General features: G+C 48.9%; 1 protein-coding gene across 1 annotated transcript in view; it reads left to right on the top strand.

The window, feature by feature from the left end:
* Nucleotides 1–18,977, top strand: part of LOC140408932 (zeta-sarcoglycan) — a 780,044-nt gene that overhangs the window by 388,696 nt on the left and 372,371 nt on the right. The window contains exon 2 of the mRNA XM_072496835.1: nucleotides 4,460–4,561. Coding sequence (XP_072352936.1) covers nucleotides 4,460–4,561 — 102 coding nt within the window. The remainder of the gene's footprint in view (nucleotides 1–4,459; nucleotides 4,562–18,977) is intronic.

Here is an 18,977-nt window from a genome sequence, read left to right as displayed (position 1 = left end):
GCGCGTAATACCCGCGCCTACGGCCCCGACCGCGCGGCAGGCCATTGGGCCCCGTACGTACCCGTCGCGGCAAACCCCCAACCCCCCCCCGGACACCCCACAGGCTTGCGCAGTCCAAGCGCCGAGTCGCACGGGGGGCGCCCGCTGTTATTTCTGCGGCCAGGCGAAACACCCCCGACAGCGCTGCCCGGCCCGCGCAGCTATCTGCAAAAGCTGCGGGAAAAAGGGCCATTATGCGGTTGTGTGCTGGTCCCGCGAGGTCGCCGCCGTCCCGGGAGCACAGGGAGCCCTGCAAACAGTCTATGCGCCCCAACCCCCCCAGCACGCCATGTACGACCCGCAGGCGCAGCCGCTCTGGGTCCCGACCACCGCGGTCCCGGGAGAACTGGGAGCCCTGCACGCCGCCTACGCTCCCCAACCCCCTCCCCGCAGCCCATGTATGACCCGCCGCCGGCGCTACCGCTTTGGGTCCCGGCCAACACTCTCCACGGAGAGGAGGGAGTTTTTCGCGTCCCTAACGCCACCCTAACCCCCACCGCGCGCCCCACGCCTGACCCGCCGGCGCCACCTACTTGGACCCCGACCACCGCTGTCCCCGGTGAGGGAGCTCCTCGCGGTCCTTGCGCTCGCAGCCCCACGCCTGAGCCGCCGGCGCCGCCGACTTGAGCCCCGACCACCGCTGTCCCCGGTGAGGGAGCTCCGCGTGGTCCTAGCGCTCGCGGTCCTAGCGCTCGCGGTGAGGGAGCTCCGCACGGTCCTAGCGCTCGCGGTCCTAGCGCTCCCCAGCCCCCCCAGCACACCATGTGCGATCCGCAGACGCCGCCATTTTGGGTCCCGACCACCACGAGGGGAGGAGGGGCGCCGATGTGCGACCCGCAGACGCCGCCATTTTGGGTCCCGAGCACCACGAGGGGAGGAGGGGCGCCGCCATCTTGGACTGCCCCAGACCTGTACGACGCATGGGGTGGCCATTTTGTCCACCCCCGCCGCCATCTTGTGAACCCCCAGCCACGTGCGATGTATGGGGCGGCCATTTTGTCCATCCCCGACACCATCTTGGACTGCAACAACGGACCCCACTCCACTACTACAACCACGGCTCGCTTCGATTACGCTCGATCAGGCTCGGCCCCGGACACTCCAGACGACTACGACAACGGTCCTATTTAACGGCCACGAGACGCCATGCCTAGTCGACTCCGGGAGCACGGAAAGCTTTATACACCCCGACACGGTAAGACGCTGTTCCTTGACCACCTATCCCAGCGCACAAAAGATTTGCCTAGCTGCAGGATCCCACTCCGTACAGTTCCAGGGATTCTGCATAGTTACCCTTACGGTGCAGGGGAGGGAGTTCAAAAACTACAAACTTAACGTCCTCCCCCAACTCTGTGCCCCCACCTTGCTGGGATTAGATTTCCAATGTAATCTACAGAGCCTTACGTTCAAATTCGGCGGCCCCATACCCCCACTCACTATCTGCGGCCTCGCAACCCTCAAAGTGCAACCCCCGTCCTTGTTTGCGAACCTCACCCCGGATTGCAAACCCGTCGCCACTAGGAGCAGACGGTACAGCGCCCAGGACCGTATCTTGATTCGGTCCGAAGTCCAGCGGCTACTAAAGGAGGGCATAATCCAGGCCAGCAATAGTCCCTGGAGGGCGCAGGTGGTAGTAGTGAAGACAGGAGAGAAACAAAGGATGGTCATTGACTATAGCCAGACCATCAACAGGTACACACAGCTAGACGTGTACCCTCTCCCCCGCATATCCGACATGGTCAATCGGATTGCCCAATATAAAGTCTTCTCCACCGTGGACCTCAAGTCCGCCTACCATCAGCTCCCCATCCGCGCAAGTGACCGCAAGTACACAGCCTTCGAGGCAGACGGGCGATTATACCATTTCCTACGGGTCCCTTTTGGCGTCACAAACGGGGTCTCGGTCTTCCAACGGGAGATGGACCGAATGGTTGATCAACATGGGTTGCGGGCCACGTTCCCGTATCTCGACAATGTAACCATCTGCGGCCACGATCAGCAGGACCACGACGCCAACCTCCAAAAATTCCTCCAGACCGCCAAAGCCTTGAACCTCACGTACAACGAGGACAAGTGCGTTTTCAGCACCGACCGGCTAGCCATTCTGGGCTACATAGTACGCAACGGGATAATAGGCCCCGACCCCGAACGTATGCGCGCACTCATGGAATTTCCCCTCCCGCACTGCCCAAAAGCCCTGAAATGCTGCTTGGGGTTCTTTTCGTACTACGCCCAGTGGGTCCCCCAGTACGCAGACAAGGCCCGCCCCCTGATACAGACCACGACCTTCCCTCTGTCGACAGAGGCTTGCCAGGCCTTCAGCCGCATCGAAGCGGATATCGCAAAGGCCACGATGCGCGCCATCGACGAGTCCCTCCCCTTCCAGGTCGAGAGCGACGCCTCCGACGTAGCTCTAGCGGCCACCCTTAACCAAGCGGGCAGACCTGTGGCCTTTTTCTCCCGAACCCTCCACGCCTCAGAAATCCGCCACTCCTCAGTGGAAAAGGAAGCCCAAGCCACAGTGGAAGCTGTGCGACATTGGAGGCATTACCTGGCCGGCAGGAGATTCACTCTCCTCACGGACCAACGGTCGGTAGCTTTCATGTTCGATAATGCACAGCGGGGCAAAATTAAAAATGACAAGATCTTAAGGTGGAGGATCGAGCTCTCCACCTTCAACTACGAGATCTTGTATCGTCCCGGAAAGCTGAACGAGCCGTCCGATGCCCTATCCCGCGGCACATGTGCCAACGTACAAATTAACCGCCTCCAAACCCTCCACGAGGACCACTGCCACCCGGGGGTCACTCGGTTTTACCACTTCATCAAGTCCCACAATCTCCCATACTCATTAGAGGAGGTCCGTACAGTCACAAGGGACTGCCACATCTGCGCGGAATGCAAGCCGCATTTTTTTCAGGCCAGATGGAGCGCACCTGATTAAGGCTTCCCACCCCTTTGAACGCCTCAGTCTGGATTTCAAAGGGCCCCTCCCCTCCACCGACCGCAACGCATATTTTCTTAATGTAGTGGACGAATACTCCCGCTTCCCTTTTGCCATTCCCTGCTCTGACATGACCGCGGCCACAGTCATTAAAGCCCTGAACAGCATCTTCACACTGTTCGGTTACCCCGCATACGTCCACAGCGACAGGGGGTCCTCTTTCATGAGTGACGAGCTGCGCCAGTTCCTGCTCAGCAAGGGCATAGCCTCAAGCAGGACGACCAGCTACAACCCCCGGGGGAACGGGCAAGTAGAAAGGGAGAACGGCACGGTCTGGAAGGCCGTCCTACTGGCCCTATGGTCCAGGGATCTCCCAGTTTCACGGTGGCAGGAGGTCCTCCCGGACGCTCTCCATTCCATCCGGTCATTATTATGTACGAGCACTAATCAAACGCCTCATGAGCGTCTCCTTGTCTTCCCTAGGAGGTCCTCCTCTGGAACGTCGCTGCCGACCTGGCTGGCGGCCCCAGGACCCATCCTGCTCCGAAAGCATGTGTGGGCACATAAGGCGGACCCGTTGGTCGAAAGGGTTCACCTCCTCCACGCAAACCCCCAGTACGCCTACGTGGAGTACCCCGACGGCCGACAGGACACGGTCTCCCTGCGGGATCTGGCGCCCGCCGGCAACACGCACACCCCCCCGACACCATCAACCCAACCCCCCCCCTTCCTGCCACCGCCGCACCCCGCGACCGCCCCCTTCCCAGGAGGATCGGTCCCCCTCCCCTTTGCACCGACATCTGAAACCGTACGGCTCCTGGAGGCGACAACACTGGTACAAGCACCACCACCACCGCCGGGGCCGAGGCGATCGACACGGACAACCAGACCGCCCGACCGACTCGTAGCGTCGATGTAAAACAAAGATGGACTGTTCAAAGAACATTTTGCTTTTCTTTTTCCTATACCCTCTGTAAATAGTTGCAACAGGACGAAATTGTCCAGTACTGTATTGCCATGTGAATGTTTTATCCTACCAGGACCAGCCCTGTAAACCCTTAACACCATACGAAGCATCACCCCGCCGGGTTCATTTTTGACAAGGGGTGAATGTGGTAGTATGTATTGGGGGTCATGTGGGACTGGAAGCCCTAATGTCATTGGCTGACAGATCCCGGGTCCTGGTTGGCCGTTGACCTCAAGCTCCGCCCTGAAGGCGGAGTATAAGATGCCGGAGTCTTCCCCCGCAGGCCAGTTTACTATCGAGCTGCTGGGGAACAGACACGCTTAATGAAGCCTCATCGACTTCACTCTATTCGTCTCATGGAGTCTTTGTGCGCTACAAGCAGCAGCACATTGTAGCTTTTCATCTAAGAAACATTCTCATAACAAATGCTTTCAACATGTTTTTATCAAAAGAACAATTCTGTTTTATCCTTGAAATTTTGAATACATGTTTTCTTTTCCTGATTGCAGGATGGAATGGGAAACCTGAAAATCACCAACGAAGGGGTACGGCTGGAAGGCAAATCTGAGTTCCTTCTTCCATTATATGTCAAAGAAGTTCACTCACGAAAGGTAAGTAGGAACAGTCCTGGCAGTAATAAATTTTTTTAAATCATCTTGTTTGTGAAGAATAGCAAAAAGAGAAAAAGTTAAAAGTGAAATGGAGATTCTAATATTAAGAGAGTTTTCTTTCGAAATAATGTTGTAGAGTTTGACTTAATAGGAGTGCATTTCATGTAAGGATATGAAAAATGTTGCTGGGAAGTTAATTTGTGGAAGTTAGCTTTGTAACCCAAAGCTGAAAACAATTTCACATCTCTTTCATTATTCTGAAGCTCAGGTTTACATTTGTGAAATGTTCTGTTTCTCTTTTCCTTTACTTTTTGAATGTTTCCCTCATCTTACACATCCTGGGCGGGATTCTCCACTCCCAGGCCTAAGTGGCCGCGCCGTCGTGAATGCCGTTGAGGTTCACGACGGTGGAACGGCCCCGGTCCCGACCGATTCAGGCCCTGACAATGGGCCAGGATCGGGGCCGCGTCATCTACACGCGCCAGACCTTGTCGCCCGCGTAAAAGCGGCGGCGCAGAGATGACGCGGCCGGCGCCGCATAACGGGCACCATCCGCGCATGCGCGGGTTGCCGTCCTCTCTAAGTCCGCCCCGCAAGAAGATGGGGGACGGATCTTGCGGGGCCGCAGAAGGAAGGAGGTCCTCCTTCAGAGAGGACGGCCCGACGATCGGTGGGCACCAATCGCGGGCCACCCCACATTCCAGGTAAAGCCTGGTGCAGGATCCCTCCTCCGCCCCCACAGGCCACCCCCCCAGCGTTCACGCACCGCCCACGACTGCAGCGACCAGGTGTGGACGGCGCCGGGGGGAACCCGCCGTTTTGGCCTGGCCGCTCGGCCCATCCGGGCCTCAGAATAGCGGGGGTGCCGGAGAATCGCCATTTTCGGTGTCTCCGGCGATTCTCCGGCCTACGGCCTGCTAAACTCGACCGGGCCGTTCCCGCCGCTTGGGAGAATCGCGGGAGGGCGTCGGACCGGCGTCCCCGGAAATTCTGGCGGCCCAGGCGATTCTCCCAACCGGAGTGGGAGTGGAGAATCGCGCCCCCTGAGTCAGAGTGCGCCAGAATTGCTCTGAATCCAGCAGCTGCATGAGAATGGCCCAGATATATGGATCTTTATTTACAATATCTTCTCGCTGTGAGCAACAGCATGGCTTCTGTTCAGATTAAGAGCTTATAATGTGGTAACGTGTCAACACAAAGCCCATTTCTTACCTATCTTTCTCTGTGCAATTACACCCCTATGGTTTTCAGGTATGTTTAGTGATGGAAGTAAAATAATTGTCTTAGGGAAATTTCTGCAATGTTTGTTGCACAGCTTATCTAGGCTCTTAATAATTGTTGAGAAGTAACAGATTTTTTAATGATAAAGTCAGTGCTTTTAAAAATTATTTTGTGGGATGTGGGCATCACTGGTAAGGACAGAATTTATTGCCCATCCCCAATTGCCCTTGAACTGAGTGGCTTTCTAGATCATTGCAGAGGGCAATTAAGAGTCAGCCACATTGCTTTGAGTCTAGTCACATGTAGGCCAGACTCCCTTTATTAGGAGCCAAATGCACTATTGGTGATATTTTTGGTGATATTTTCATAGTTAGCATTATTGAGACTAGCTTTCAGTTCCACATTTCTTAAATTCCACCAGCTGCCATGGTGGAATTTGAACCCAAGTGCCCAGCCCATTAGCCTCAGCCTCTAACTTACTAACCCAGTGGTATTAGTGCTAGGGCATCACCCCTCTCTGAAAAATAGTTTCCTCGCTCCACAACTTGTGATTACAGTTAATGATTTTACCCAATTAAGTGGAACATGTAAACATTTGAATTATGAACAGCTTTTGAAGAGGTCCTGCCATGTGAGTGTCCCTTTAAGAAAGATTTTTGTCTTATCACCTGGCTTTGGTGATGTCATTTTTGTGGGTGAAGCTGGGCTGTGGCTGTGATGTGTTTTGGTTTCAGTTTCAGTTTGACCGCTGTGGACTCGAGGAGAAAGAAGTGTTTTTCCCTGTCTTTCTACATTTTTCATTTTAAAAACTGTTCCAAAAGTAAACAGGTTGTGGCTACCTGCCTTGGTAACTTAAAATATATAGTTTGCTTTCCGGAAGGAGCTTGAATCTGCTGATTGAGACTGGATCAAAATCTTAGGAAAAAGACAAGTCCCATTCAAGTGAGAATGTAGTGTGCTGGGCCACACCCTTGAATAGGGATTTTTGGTTTATTGGATTTTGTTATTGAATTGGAACAGTTAAGGGGGAATTCATTATGTGTTATACATAGAGTACTGTAGCTGTGTGGTGTCTTTATGTTTGTAATTGATAAAAATTCTTACTGTGTGTTTCTTTTTTTATATATATATATATGTTAACTATATTCTTAGAATAAACCTTATTTTTATTAAAGTTTCTAAGAAGTCTGATGGATCACACCTGAGGCAAAGGCTTTTGTGCTCATCCAAGCCGAATTCAACATATAGGTTGTAGGTCAGGTGAACTCCATAATACACTTTGGAGTTTCTAAGCCCTGGCCCAAAACAGTCCTCCGAAAGTGTCTTATCTCATGCTTCTCCATGCAGGCTGCTTCCAGAATGTTACCTCTGAGTCTATTATCATGTGACTCTATGCATCATACCATGGACAGTACCTGTTATCCATTCCCATGTTTTTTTTGGAAAACATTTTATTAAGGCATTTATAATTTTATAATAATAACAATAAACAGTACAAATATAAATATAAACATAGTGCAAACACCGCCTCCCTCCCTCACAAGTCCCGCCTCTTCTAAACAATAATGTAACTCCCCCCCCACCCCCGCCCACCCACCCACCTCTGCTGACAGTTAGTTTTCTCCAAAGAAGTCGACAAACGGCAGCCGCCTCCAGACAAACCCTAGCATTGACCCTCTTAGGGCGAACTTTATTTTCTCAAGTCTGAGAAATCAAGCCATGTCACTAAGCCAGATCTCTGAATTTGGGAGCTTCAAGTCCCTCCACGCTAACAATCTCCGTCTCCGGGCTACCAAGGAGGCAAGGGCCAAGACGTCAGCCTCTCTCACCCCCTGAACTCCCGGATCTTCCGACACTGCGAATATCGCCACCTCTGGATTCGGCACCACCCTTGTTTTTAACACCGTGGACATGACATCTGTAAAACCCTGCCAAAATCCCCTAAGCTTTGGACAGGCCCAAAACATATGGACATGGTTTGCTGGTCCTCCCGCACATCTTGCACACCTGTCTTCTATCCCAAAGAACTTGCTCATCCAGGCCACCGTCATGTGTGCCAGGTGAACGACCTTAAACTGAATCAGGCTGAGCCTGGCACATGATGAGGACGTGTTGACTCTGCTTAACGCATCCGCCCAAAGACCTGCCTCTATCCCCCCCCCCCCCCCCCCCCCCCCGCAGCTCATCTTCCCATTTGCACTTTAGCTCCTCTATCTGCGTTTCCTCCGACTCCATGAGTTCTTTATAAGTATCCAAAACCATCCCCTCTCCCACCTCCGTTATGGAAACTACACTGTCCTGTATCCCCTGTGGCGGTAGGAGCGGGAAGGTCGAAACCTGCCTTCGCAGAAAATCTCATACCTGCAGATATCTGAATCCATTTCCTGCTGGCAATTTAAATTTCTCCTCTAAATCCTTCAAACAGGGGAAGCTCCCATCTATAAATAGATCCCCAATCCTCTCAATCTCTGCTCTCTGCCATCTCCGAAACCCCCCATTCAGCCTCCCCGATACAACCGATGGTTGTTGCCGATTGGAGCCCAGACCGATGCTCCTTCCTCTCTTATATTCTTCCTCCACTGTCCCCAGACTCTCAGGGCTGCCACTAACATCAGGCTTGTGGAGTATCGGGCCGGCAGGAACGGCAGAGATGCCGTTACCAATGCCCCCAAACTTGTGTCCTTGCATGATGCTGCCTCTATTCGCTCCCACACCGACCACCTCCCACTACCCACTTCCTAATCATGGCTATATTTGCCGCCCAGTATTAGTTGCTAAAGTTCGGCAGCGCCAACCCACTCTCCCCTCGGCCACACTCCAGCAACACTTTCTTCACTCGCCCACACAAAACCCAAAATCACCTTGTTTACTCGTTTAAAAAAGGCCCTTTGGATAAAGATGGGAGGCACTGAAAAACAAACAGAGACCTCGGGAGGACCGTCATTTTCACGGTCTGAACTCCCCCTGCCAGTGACAGCAGGAGCATGTCCCACCTTCGAAAGTCCTCCTTCATCTGTTCTACTTGCCGGGTCAAATTTAGTTTATGTAACAGCCCCCAGTCCCGTGACACCTGGATTCCCAAATAACAAAATCTCCCTCCCACCACTCTGAACGCCAGCTCTCCCAGTCTCCTCTCCTGCCTCCTTGCCTGGATCGCAAACGTCTTGCTTTTCCCCATATTCAATTTGTACCCCGAAAACCGGCCAAATTCCCCTAAAATCCGAATAATCTCTCCCAGCCCCGCTAACGGGTCGGAAATATACAGGAGCAGGTCATCGACGTATAGCAAGACCCTGTATCTACCATCCACCCCCCCCCCCCCCCTCCTCGGACCAACCACTTCCAATCCCTTGAAGCCCTTAGCACCATCACCAGTGGCTCTATGGCTAAAGTGAACAGCAATGGGGAGAGGGGGCATCCCTGCCTAGTCCCCCGATGCAATTTAAAATAGTCCGATGTCAACCGATTCATTCGGACACTCACCACCGGTGCCTGGTACAACAACCGGACCCAATCAATAAAGCCCCGCCTAAACCCGAACCGCCCCAAAACCTCCCACAAATAATTCCATTCCACCCAGTCGAAGGCCTTTTCTGCGACTGCTACTTCCACCTCCCTCCCCTCTGTGGCATCATGATCACGTCTATGAGCCTTCTAACATTAGCCATTAGCTGCCTGCCTTTAACAAACCCCGTCTATTCCTCCCCTATCACCACTGGGACACAATCATCTATCCTTGAGGCCATGATTTTAGCCAACAGTTTGGCATCAACATTCAATAGGGTGATTGCCCTGTATGACCCGCATAGCTCAGGGTCCTTCTCCCTCTTCAGGATCAGTGAGATCGAGGCTTGTGACATTGTCGGGGGGGAGAAGCCCCCAATCCCTAGCCTCATTAAATGTCCTCACCAGCGGCGGGCCCAGCATCTCAGAGAGCTTTTTGTAAAATTCCACTGGGTAGCCGTCCGGCCCCAGGGCCTTAACCGACCGCATGGCCTCTAGCCCCTCTGCTATTTCTTCAATCCCGATCGCGGCTCAAAGCCCAACCACCAATCCATCCTCCACCCTCAGAAACTCAGCCCTCCCAGAAACTGCCTCAGCCCTTCCACCCCAGCTGGGGATTTCGACTCATATAACTGGGTGCCAAACTCCTTAAACCAGCCCCATTCACCCCTGGAGTATTTCCCCAACCAACCTATCTGTCTCTGCTCTCTCCACCTTCTTCCTGTGGGCCTGTATTGATATTAGCTCCCCTCTAACCACTGCCTTCTGTGCTTCCCAAACCATTGCTGTCGAGACTTCCCCGTGTCGTTTATTTCCAGATAGTTCTGGATGGACTCCCTCACACACCTGCACACCCCTCATCCGCTAACAGGCCTAAGTCCAATCTACGTCCCTCCCTGTCTTTGCGCTCGACCGGTTCAACTTTGGCTCAATGACCATATTAAAGTCTCCCCCATGATCAGCTTGTGTGAATCCAGGGGCGTCATGACACCATGGCGGAGGCGGAAGAGACTCTCCCCACTGCGCATGCGCGGGAAACTGTCGGCGGCCGCTGACGCTCCCGCGCATGCGCCGCATTTCTGCGCCAGCTGGCGGGGCACCAAACGCCATTTCCGCCAGCTGGCGGGGCGGAAATCCCTCCAGCGTCGGCCTAGCCCCTCAATGTTGGGGCTTGGCCCCCAAAGATGCAGAGCATTCCGCAACTTTGGGCCGGCGCGATGCCCGTCTGATTGGCGCCGTGTTTGGCGCCAGTCGGCGGACATCGCGTCGTTGGGGGAGAATTTTGCCCCAGGTCCGGGATCGTCCCTAACACCCGTCTTATAAACTCTGCATCAATTCAGTTTGGTGGGTAGACATTCACGAGCATCACCGGTGTCCCCTCCAGGTTCCTGCTGACCATGATATACCTGCCCCCCATATTCGCAACTATTTTCCCCGGCTCAAATGACAGCCTTTTATTAATCAGGATTGTGACCTCCCCTAGACTTAGAGTCCAACCCCGAATGAAATACCTGCCCGACCCACCCTTTCCTTAATCTGGTCCAATCTGTTACCCTCAGGTGTGTCTCCTGTAGCATTGGCACGCCCGCCTTCAATCCCCTCAAATGCGCAAACACGCAAGCCGTCTTAACCGGCCCATTCAGCCCTCTAATGTTCCACGTGATCAGCCTGACCGGGAGGCATCTCGCCCTTCCCCCCTGCCGATTAACCATCAACCTTCTGTGAGCTAGCCCGCCCAGCTAGCCTGGTAGTTCCCCCTCATGGCGCCAAACATCCTACTCACTACTGTTTTCTCCCCCCTCCCCCGCTCGGACATACATATTCAAAAAACACAGTTCCAACCAAACGCAAAGAAAAGAAAATGAAGATCCATCCACCCTTCCCCCACCAGCAACAGGTTAACTTACAAAACTGAGCAACATCCCAGGAATCAATATAAAAAATATTTCACATACAGTTCAAAAGTGAGATTAGCTTTAACGAATCAATACAGCATTACCCGTCCCAAGCGTTCAGTGTCCTCAGTCATCTGCCAGCCCTTTACTTTTAATAATGTCCATCGCCTCATCCGGCGACTCAAAATAGAGTTCCTGATCTTCAAAAGTGACCCATATACGAGCTGAATATAACAGCCCAAACTTCACATTCTTCTTGAAAAGGGCCGATTTTATTTGGTTGAATCCCACTCTTCTTTTGGCCAGATCCGCACCCAGGTCCTGGTAGATGTGCAGCATGCTGTTCTCCCACTTGCAGCTCCGTGTCTGCTTGGCCCACCGCAAAATTTGTTCCTTATCCAGGAACCGGTGCATTCGCACCACCATTGCCCTAGGCGGCTCGTTCACACCCGGCCTCCTCGCAAGCATTCTGTGCGCTCTATCCACTTCCAAGGGTCGAGCGAACGCCCCATCACCCATTAACTTCTCAAGCATATTCGCCACATAGGCCCTTGCGTCCGTTCCCTCGCAGCCCTCAAGGAGGCTGACGATCCTCAAGTTCTGTCGAGTGGACCTGTTCTCCAGGTCCTCCACCTTCTCCTGCAGCCTTTTCTGCTGTTTTGCCAGGCTGTGCAATTGGTTGAGTTTTTCCAACTCCTGTTTTGAGTTGCCAACTGTCAAACTGAGGGTCATTATTTCCACCTAGTATCTTTGTATTGTCTCTGAAATTTGTTTTTTCAGTTTATTGTGTGTTTCAAGGGCATATACTCACTCAGCTTGCGTCTTGAGTTTCAAGTCTTCCAGTTCAGCTGATGCAATCATTTTCTTTTAGATTAGTTTATCTTTTGAATATTTTACTTCTTTTGAGTTACCTCAGATAGCTTTTCATCATTCACTAGCATCTGTTCACTCTGCCCTGCCATGTGCTGTTGCAGTTTGAGTACCATGTCAGGACTTTCAATAACCCTATTTTTAACCCTTTCACTCGCTTCTCAGCCATTTCTTTCTTCAGCACTCAACTCTTCGGCTCGTGCATTGCATTGCATGGTTGGTAACCATCTTGTGATTTTCTTGGATTTGTCTCACTCACTCTGGGGCTGTTTCCCTCACTCTAGGGTCTCTTGTTGCCCTCTTTCTGGGATTTATTGTGGCCCTTGAGGGAAATTTGGAAAATAATACAGCAGAAAATAATATTGGAGAAATTTAAGGTACCAAAATCCACCAAATCCCAGGATGTAATGGGCTACAAACCAGGGTTCCAAAAGAGAAAGTTGCAGAGATAGTGGGCAAAATGTTCCCATGCCGGCACTAGTGGAACCAATGGTGGGCAGGGGGAGAATGTGTAGGAGGTCCAAAAATAGGTTTCATGCTGGCATGAATTTCCCATGGGACCTGTGCAATTGGTTGAGTTTTTCCAACTCCTGTTTTGAGTTGCCAACTGTCAAACTGAGGGTCATTATTTCCACCTAGTATCTTTGCATTGTCTCTGAAATTTGTTTTTTCAGATTATTGTGTGTTTCAAGGGTATATACTCACTCAGCTCACTCAATGGGTATTGCCCTCTCTCTGGGTCTGTTCCACTTCTCTGTGCTTAGCTGTTTTTTTCTAGCTGTTATTTTTTCCTGTTGTTACATATTTAAATGACGTTTCATGGGCCTTTTTAAAAAAAACTTTTTTAAAACTTCAAAATGGCAGCACTTATTTTCTGGGTGATTCTCTTTATTTTTCTCTGCACGTGTGCTTTTTGTCTTTGTGAAGTCCTGCGCTTTTCCGATTTTGGTGGGCACTTCGACAATCAGCTGCTTTGTTTTCTTGAAGGCATTTGTACTTCTGGAACCTTGCCTTTAATAAAACACCACTCAAGTACTTTTGCCTTTAAACTCTGCAAAAGAGGTTTCCTTTCTGTTAAAATCTGAAGGACTTTCCCTTTCTTTTTTCTGTGCTCTGCAGGATTGTCTCATTAACACTGTCAGCCAATTTTTATTTAACTTTTGTTCTGTGGCGGGACAGGCTTTTGCAGGCCATGTTGGTCCAGACATGTTCTGGACTGTCGTGTTTCCTGCTGGCATCGTGGAGAAACTGGCGTGGGAGGGAAAATTCCAGTTGGGCCTTCATCTGAATCTTCGTGGGATCCAAATCAGTTTCACTCTGGTCTCCAGTAGGTTTCCTTATTTGAGCACCAGCAGAAGGTCCCATGGGAAATTCATGCCAGCATGAAACCTATTTTTGGACCTCCTACACATTCTCCCCCTGCCCACCATTGGTTCCACTAGTGCCGGCATGGGAACATTTTGCCCACTATCTCTGCAACTTTCTCTTTTGGAACCCTGGTTTGTAGCCCATTACATCCCGGGATTTGGTGGATTTTGGTACCTTAAATTTCTCCAATATTATTTTCTGCTGTATTATTTTCCAAATTTCCCTCAATGATTTTAGCCCCTAGATCATTGTCTATTTCTGGAATGAATCTTGTATCTTCTACTGTGAAGAAAGGCACAAAATATTTTTTCTATGTCTGCCATTTCCTCATTCCTCATGATAATTTCTCTTGTCTCTTCGAAAATGCATACTTGAGCTATTTTCTTTTTTAAAATATATTTATTAAAACTTTTACAATCTTTTTATATTTCTGGCTTTTACTCATTCTATTTTTCCCTTCATATCAACTTTTTGGGGGCCCTTTGCTGATTTCCAATACACTGTCATATTTTGTTTTACAACGTTGTAATCCTTTTCCTTCATTCTAAAGCTATCCATAACTTTCTGCGTGAACCAGGAGTGGGTCTTTCTTGCTGAGTTTTTGTTTTTAAATGGAATGTAGTTTTGTTGAAAATTTATGAATTGTTTCTTCAAATGTTTCCTACTCTTCACTTTCTTCCGTACGTCTCAGTCTACTTACCCAACTAACCTTTGTCAGTTCTCCCTTCATATCTATACTTCTCTCCATCTTTCAGGAGAAGGTAGCAGATAATAGGAAGCAGCAGGGCAGAATTGGAGGACAAAAATACCTCCATAAATGAGACAGTGTTGAGCATGATGGGAAAGGTACAGCTGAGGCTATGGCCAGCAGCTGGGTTGGAGTGATAAACACTGAGGTTATCTGGATGCCAAATCCTCTTTCTCTCATCTCACTTCTTCCTCTTTCCACAATCTCTTCTTACTAACAAGATGTGGATATTGTAAGCACATACTTTTATTTGGTCTTCTGCCCTCACCAATAGTTGATCATTTTTGATTTCAAATATCCAAGAATGGGGACCTGTCCAAACAGTGGAGGAATAGGGAGCAAATAGTGAAGATGTAGAGACACCATTGCTTATTCTTACACTTGCAGCTCAGAGACTGACACTGCACGCATCTTAAAGAGCAGAACAGAGGAGCCATCTGTATGCAATGAAACACCCAACACAATTGGGCAGGGACCAGGGTGGGGGAAATGATTGCACCAGCATGGCAGAGGGCAAAATGTTGCTTATATTATCAGCAGTGGCTATTAAGCAATCAGATACATAAAGGTTAAGGGCCCACTTTCCTTGACAGCCGCAGGCTATGTTGACCTTGCTCTAGTTTGAGGAAGCAGTTATGCCTGCAGCATTTTGTCTGTTTTAATAATGAAAGAAAGGCACAGTCACTCATAAGGGATTGCGTAAACATATTGTGGGTTCATTTATTTAAACTAGACATGTGAGAACAGATGTACATGGATAGTAAGCTTGAAGACATCAGAGATGTGTGTCCGTGTTCTGCTCACAGGCAAAAGTGAAACTAAGACTGGGTCATAATTGTAATAAATACAGAATATAATAATTATAATATAAATATAATTATGGATCATTTCATATGGGTGGCATGGTTGTACATGGTTATCATTGCTGTCTCACAGCGCCAGGGACCCAGGATTTATTCCGAACTTGGGTGACTGTGTGGAGTTTGTACGTTCTCCCTGTGTCTGCAGGGCTTTCCTGCAGGTGCTCTGACTTCCTCCTACAGTCAAAGATGTGCAAGTTAAGTGGATTGACCATGCTAAATTACCCCTTAGTGCCCAAAGAAGGTTTGGTTACAGGGTTGCAGAGGTAGAGTGGCGGTGTGGACCTATGTAAGGTGCTCTTTCAGAGGGTTGGTGCAGGCTCAATGGGCCAAATGGTATCCTGCACTGTAAGGATTCTGTGATTCTATATGACATACTTCCAATCTAGTGTAGGCATGTTGCTATCCCTTAAAGGCATATTATAAACAGTAGGGTTAAGGAAAATCCCAAGGCTTTTTACACGTACATAAAAAGCAAGAGGGAAGCCAGGGGAAGGGTTGGCCCACTGAAGGATAGGCAAGGGAATCTATGTGTGGAGCCAGAGGAAATGGGCGAGGTACGAAATGAATACTTTGCATCAGTATTCACCAAAGAGAAGGAATTGGTTGATGTTGAGTCTGGAGAAGAGTGTGTAGATAGCCTGGGTCACATTGAGATCCAAAAAGACAAGGTGTTGGGTGTCTTAAAAAATATTAAGGTAGATAAGTCCCCAGGGCCTGATGGGATCTACCCCAGAATACTGAATGAGGCTGGAGAGGAAATTGCTGAGGCCTTGACAGAAATCTTTGGATCCTCACTGTCTTCAGGTGATGTCCCGGAGGACTGGAGAATAGCCAATGTTGTTCCTCTGTTTAAGAAGGGTAGCAAGGATAATCCAGGGAACTACAGACCGGTGAGTCTTACTTTGGTGGTAGGGAAATTACTGGGGAGAATTCTTCGAGACAGGATCTACTCCCATTTGGAAGCAAATGGACGTATTAGTGAGAGGCAGCATGGTTTTGTGAAGGGGAGGTCGTGTCTCACTAACTTGATAGAGTTTTTCGAGGAGGTCACAAAGATGATTGATGCAGGTAGGGCAGTGGATGGTGTCTACATGGACTTCAGTAAGGCCTTTGACAAGCTCCCTCATGGTAGACTAGTACAAAAGGTGAAGTCACACGGGATCAGGGGTGAGCTGGCAAGGTGGATACAGAACTGGCTAGGTCATAGAAGGCAGCGAGTAGCAATGGAAGGATGCTTTTCTAATTGGAGGGCTGTGACCAGTGGTGTTCCACAGGGATCAGTGCTGGGACCTTTGCTGTTTGTAGTATATATAAATGATTTGGAGGAAAATGTAACTGGTCTGATTAGTAAGTTTGCAGACGACACAAAGGTTGGTGGAATTGCAGATAGTGATGAGGACTGTCAGAGGATACAGCAGGATTTAGATTGTTTGGAGACTTGGGCGGAGAGATGGCAGATGGAGTTTAATCCGGACAAATGTGAGATTATGCATTTTGGAAGGTCTAATGCAGGTAGGGAATATACAGTGAATGGTAGAACCCTCAAGAGTATTGAAAGTCAGAGAGATCTAGGAGTACAGGTCCACAGGTCACTGAAAGGGGCAACACAGGTGGAGAAGGTAGTCAAGAAGGCATACGCATGCTTGCCTTCATTGGCCGGGGCACTGAGTATAAGAATTGGCAAATCATGTTACAGCTGTATAGAACCTTAGTTAGGCCACACTTGGAGTATAGTGTTCAATTCTGGTCGCCACACTACCAGAAGGATGTGGAGGCTTTAGAGAGGATGCAGAAGAGATTTACCAGAATGTTGCCTGGTATGGAGGGCATTAGCTATGAGGAGCGGTTGAATAAACTCGGTTTGTTCTCACTGGAACGAAGGAGGTTGAGCGGCGACCTGATAGAGGTCTACAAAATTATGAGGGACATAGCAGAGTGGATAGTCAGAGGCTTTTCCCCGGGGTAGAGGGGTCAATTACTAGGGGGCATAGGTTTAAGGTGAGAGGGGCAAGGTTTAGAGTAGATGTACGAGGCAAGTTTTTTACACAGAGGGTAGTGGGTGCCTGGAACTCGCTACCAGTGGAGGTGGTGGAAGCAGGGACGATAGTGACATTTAAGGGGCATCATGACAAATACATGAATAGGATGGGAATAGAGGGATACGGACCCAGGAAGTGTAGACGATTCTAGTTTAGTCGGGCAGCATGGTCAGCCTGGGCTTGGAGGTCCGAAGGGCTGTTCCTGTGCTGTACATTTCTTTTTTCTTTGTTCTTAGTTGGCAGATTTTGACCATGTGTTCAATTGTGAATCAGAATGGAATCAAGATACATATCTGAAGCAGTCGTCGTGACTGAAATTCAGTTAAGAGATTAGTTCCCTTGAGACCAAAGGCAAATATGGCCTCCTGTTGAAATCCCTTATCTCCCTATTCTAGTCCTTCTCCTTGTCTAGCAGTTTGTCCTGTTTTTGTGGAGTCCCTTCATTCTTCCAGTCATGCTGTATTCCCACAGAAAGTCCTACTAAGTCACCCATATATAGAAGAATCTGTCAGAATAAAATCTTTTGAATCAAAAAAGGTAAATTCACACCAGCAAGAACACTTCTTTTCTGCTATTGAAACCTCAGTGAAGTATAGGAAAGATTAAAAAAGGCAGGCAATTGACCCAGCAGCCAAAATAAGTATTTCAGCAACTAACTTGTAAATTGTTCATAATCCCTTCAAATGAAGCATGGGAGATTTTCAGTTCATTTAACATTTATTCAGCTGTGCGAGGTAAAGATGAGTCATTGACTGGATATGGCATTCAAATGTGGCAGTGCAGTTGTCGAAAGCAATACTGCGCACTAATGTTAGCATCAACCTGCTCTGCATGCACTTGGCGGTCATTCGGTGTGCAGATTTAAACCTGTCTACCAAGATGGAGTCCAGTGCACTTCCATGAGATCTGTGCCTGAGTCTCTCAGATCCTAGTTTGAGCATTGGGAAGCCATATCATATCTAAAAATAGAGCGCCACTGATTCCAATTTCTTACTTCAAATATTTATTTTCAGCTCCATACTAAATTTGGTGTTGGCTGTTCATAAAATTAAAAAGCGCAGATGATCTGTCTCCAGTATTTAGCTTCATTGAAGTGATGTCTGAATTATGATGCTGACTAATTGTACAATATTATGAATATTAAACACAAGGAAGGGCCTGACGTTTTCATTCAGTTACACTTTTTTTGGTAAATTGTGCTCAATTTTGGCATAAATAGTGCAAAAGATTGTTGACTTTTAAGCACGAATGATGTTCAATGCAACTGGAGTTTCTGTGATCTTTAGTACTAGTTTTAGAACATTACACTCTGACCAGGCCCCAACTACAAAACAGACACTATTGGATGTTTCCGCTAATTGCGCACTTTTGCAGACCTTCGCCGAGGCTCCCAAAATTACATTGGATTTTTCGGATGCAAGGAAATTAATTGGTATAATTTAAAAGGTTGCAAATAAAAGTAGTTTTTAAAATTTATTAAAGAACCGACCGCTGTACCCCAAAATACTTCTCTATAATTTGAAAAACATTTTCCAATCATTTGAATTTACCTTACTTACAGGTGGTAGATTGACAGCACAATTTAAAATGCTTATTTTTTGTGTTCAACCCATTTTCAGCTACATTAATAAACTTGAACCAAATTACCACTGTTAAATATATCTAGCAATTTATTTGGGAGCAATATTTTTAAATTACATTTGAAAGTGTTGGCCACTTGTGTTGGTTTGTGGCTGCATTTAGTGATCTGCAACTTAATATTTTTAAAATAAATTTAGTGTCCCCAATTCATTTTTTTCCAATTAAGGGGCAATTTAGCATGTTCAATCCACCTACCTTGCACATCTTTGGGTTGTGGGGACACGCAAACACGGGGAGAATGTGCAAACTCCACAGGGACAGTGACCC

The sequence above is a fragment of the Scyliorhinus torazame genome, chromosome 3, assembly GCF_047496885.1.
Source record: "Scyliorhinus torazame isolate Kashiwa2021f chromosome 3, sScyTor2.1, whole genome shotgun sequence".
NCBI classification, from domain to species: Eukaryota; Metazoa; Chordata; class Chondrichthyes; order Carcharhiniformes; family Scyliorhinidae; genus Scyliorhinus; species Scyliorhinus torazame.
This window is presented reverse-complemented; position numbering and strand designations above follow the sequence as displayed.